Below are 2,944 nucleotides of genomic sequence, written 5' to 3' on the forward strand. Positions count from 1 at the left end.
TGGTCAGACTCAGCCCATTGCTTTACTGAAGTATATTATATTTTCCTTTTACAGCTGCAGACTGAGGAAGATCCTGAAACACCAGCAAACCCTAAAACACACAACAGTTTACAGATGTTTTTCAGCGGCAGCAGAACTACGACTAAACTTTTGGGTGAAACTTGTTTACTTTTTTCATACTTTTCACGAAACGGTCGTCCATAAAATGCATTGCTGTTCTGTTGTAAGTAATCTTAAAGATTCCTAAATGCATCTACTTTCGGAAGGCCAAATAAAGTGCTTTTGCTTTCGCCTAGAAACACACAACGTCTCCCTGACATGGCTGCTTCAACACTAACTGCGGTTACTGAAACCACGCCTTCTTTCTTTGCGTGCACATTTGGGCAGCATTATGCAAATATTTCCACATAGTGACGTAGATATGTGGGGGCGTGTTAGAACGAGCTGTTTTAGGGGGGCGTGGCAGAGTCTTAACTTTTATAAAGAATATCTCTTTGGTTTGAGACTTTAGTCCTTGCAACTTCAGGGATCTTATCTATGCACAATCAGCTTGTAACACTCCAAAGAGAAAGGAAAACTTGAAATCGCATTATATGACCCCTTTAAGGTCAAACCAAACAGACATTTCAACAGAGTTGTTGTCCACAGAAACCAGGCCTGTTTTTACACTTACCCAAATCCTTTAAGCTCACCATTACGCCCAGAAATATGTTTTTTGTGGAAAGTGTTGCTTTAATGGGATAGGAGGGCTATTGCTAATGTGGCAAATTCAGTCAAGTTGCTGTTTCATTTACCATAACCAATACATTAAACACAGCTTTCTTGTCATGGAAGCGCCGCTCATTCTAAGTTTAAGCTTTTTTTTTTTTGGAGAAAACAGTCATTGTGTGAGAGATGTTATCAATTTTCTGACCACTGTGCTCTTTTTTAGTGACGGTTGCATGAAGTGTGAAAAAAATTATAAGTGAAGTTCACTTTGGCAGCCTATACAAAATTAAATTTCATGAGTTTTTGAAGAATTTAAAAAACACACATGCAAAAGTGTGAGTCTGAAATATTACCTGATTGCAAGAACTTTCATATATAAAACTTAGTAGTAGCTTATCACAAAAATAGTAGCTTATCACAAATGTTCAGCCCCATTTATGGCAAAATATCATACAATTACATTAAACAGTGTGACATTATAAATATGCATTTCAGCTGCTGAGCAGCTCTAGTGGTATTTAACCATTTTGGCTGAGTGACTGCATTCAAACATAATGAACATCAAGGGAGGATTTGTGGCATAACAAGCAGGATCAATGCACATATGAGGGAGAATGATTCTGCCTCAGGAAATATATGGAGTTATTAAAGTAAAAATGTTTGAAAGACAATGGTAATGATCTGAATGAGCACAATTACATATATTTTCATCAATAGGTAGGAAATGTTTTGTGTATGTGCTTATGTGTCCACCACATACAGGTGAAGAGCCTATACATATACCATTTAACACTTACACACAATGTCAACAGACGATAACGAACAGACAAATAATGTTTACTAGACAAATATTAGACCTTCAGATATCAAGCTTTTGTATTGTATTCTGCCCCCAATAGCTATCAATCTTGTCATACACTAGAGAAAATACACAGCGATATATAAACACGCATATTTTTGGTTTGAACTCACCTACGACAGCTGGATAACAACATGCGAGCGTCTGTATGACGGCTGTCTGAGTGTCACTCACCTAACACCGCCGAGGACATCGCGTGAGATCTTCGCTTTGCTCTGCTTTATGAATACGTCAGCTGTGCTGTTGCCGTCGTCGGTACTGGTGCTGAAACTGCACGGCCAGGTCCAGCAAGGCTTCCCCAGCGGCCAGAGCCTTATCCAGATGCAACCAGGTGCAGCGAGTCCATTGACCACTGAATAAATCCTCAATCACATGCTGACATCGATCATCCATGGCGCTGTCAACACTCAGCGAATTTCCTCATCATTTTAGAAGAGCAGTTTTCAGCTTCCATGCATTCGTACACTACGTTCGGCCGCGTAGCTCTATTATTTCGCTGTATTTGTCTGTTTTGTTTGCCTGTAGGCTAAGTTGTTGTATGCGCCATCTGTCTCATCTTGACTGGAAAATTACGCAACGTGAGGTGCATTATTCATAGATGTACTGAAACGAGCCAATGAGAGTGAATGCGCAAAGATCTCGCGTACAAAGAGGTTGAAATTCAGTACAGGTGAGAGCAAAGACTGGATTTGGTGGCGATCTGAACATGTAATTACTGAACATATCGTCTTACTGAGGTTGTTTTGTACTTTGAGCTGTATTGCAGCCGATATTGATCACTTCTTTAAGGATCATTCCATGAAATGGGTTGTTTGGTGTCCCTTATCAATTCCAGTCATGGGGCCCCGCTGCTCTGCACATTTTGCATGTCTCCCAGTCCGATATGTAACACACCTGATTGCGATCATCAGCTCGTTAGTTCAGTTCATGGATCTTTCTCCTAACAAGCTGATGATCTCAATCGGGTGTGTTAGGGAGACATGCAAAATGTGCAGAGCAGGGCCCCCCCAGGACTGGAATTGAGAACCACTGGTGTAAAAAAAATAACCAACAACATAAAGCTGACTCTTTTAGCTACACATCAATAAAAATTGATTAAAAGTATGTTATATTTAATTTTTATTCTTTTTTCTCAGTGTAGATGTCTTTCTGACCCCATGTTTGCTCTCATGTGTTTTTTTTTCCCGTCGATACATGTTTTTAGATTATAGTGGATATAGGCTAATATTTTATAAACACGTGTTCCCAGTTTATGCATCAGCCCAGTTACCATCATGAATTCATTTAATTAAATTGTGTTGCATAATTAAAAAAAAAAAAAAACTAGAAAGAACATCAAGGACCTAATGTCACTTTATCACTTTATATTGTAGGCTA

General features: G+C 39.1%; 1 protein-coding gene across 1 annotated transcript in view; it reads right to left on the bottom strand.

The window, feature by feature from the left end:
* LOC107688459 (anoctamin-8-like) overlaps positions 1 to 2,250 on the bottom strand; it is a 12,269-nt gene extending 10,019 nt beyond the window's left edge. The window contains exon 1 of the mRNA XM_016486132.1: positions 1,742 to 2,250. Coding sequence (XP_016341618.1) covers positions 1,742 to 1,760 — 19 coding nt within the window. The 5' untranslated portion in view covers positions 1,761 to 2,250. The remainder of the gene's footprint in view (positions 1 to 1,741) is intronic.
* Between the last annotated feature and the right edge of the window lie 694 nt (positions 2,251 to 2,944).

The sequence above is a fragment of the Sinocyclocheilus anshuiensis genome, unplaced genomic scaffold (assembly GCF_001515605.1).
Source record: "Sinocyclocheilus anshuiensis isolate Anshui unplaced genomic scaffold, SAMN03320099.WGS_v1.1 scaffold329, whole genome shotgun sequence".
Classification (NCBI taxonomy): Eukaryota; Metazoa; Chordata; class Actinopteri; order Cypriniformes; family Cyprinidae; genus Sinocyclocheilus; species Sinocyclocheilus anshuiensis.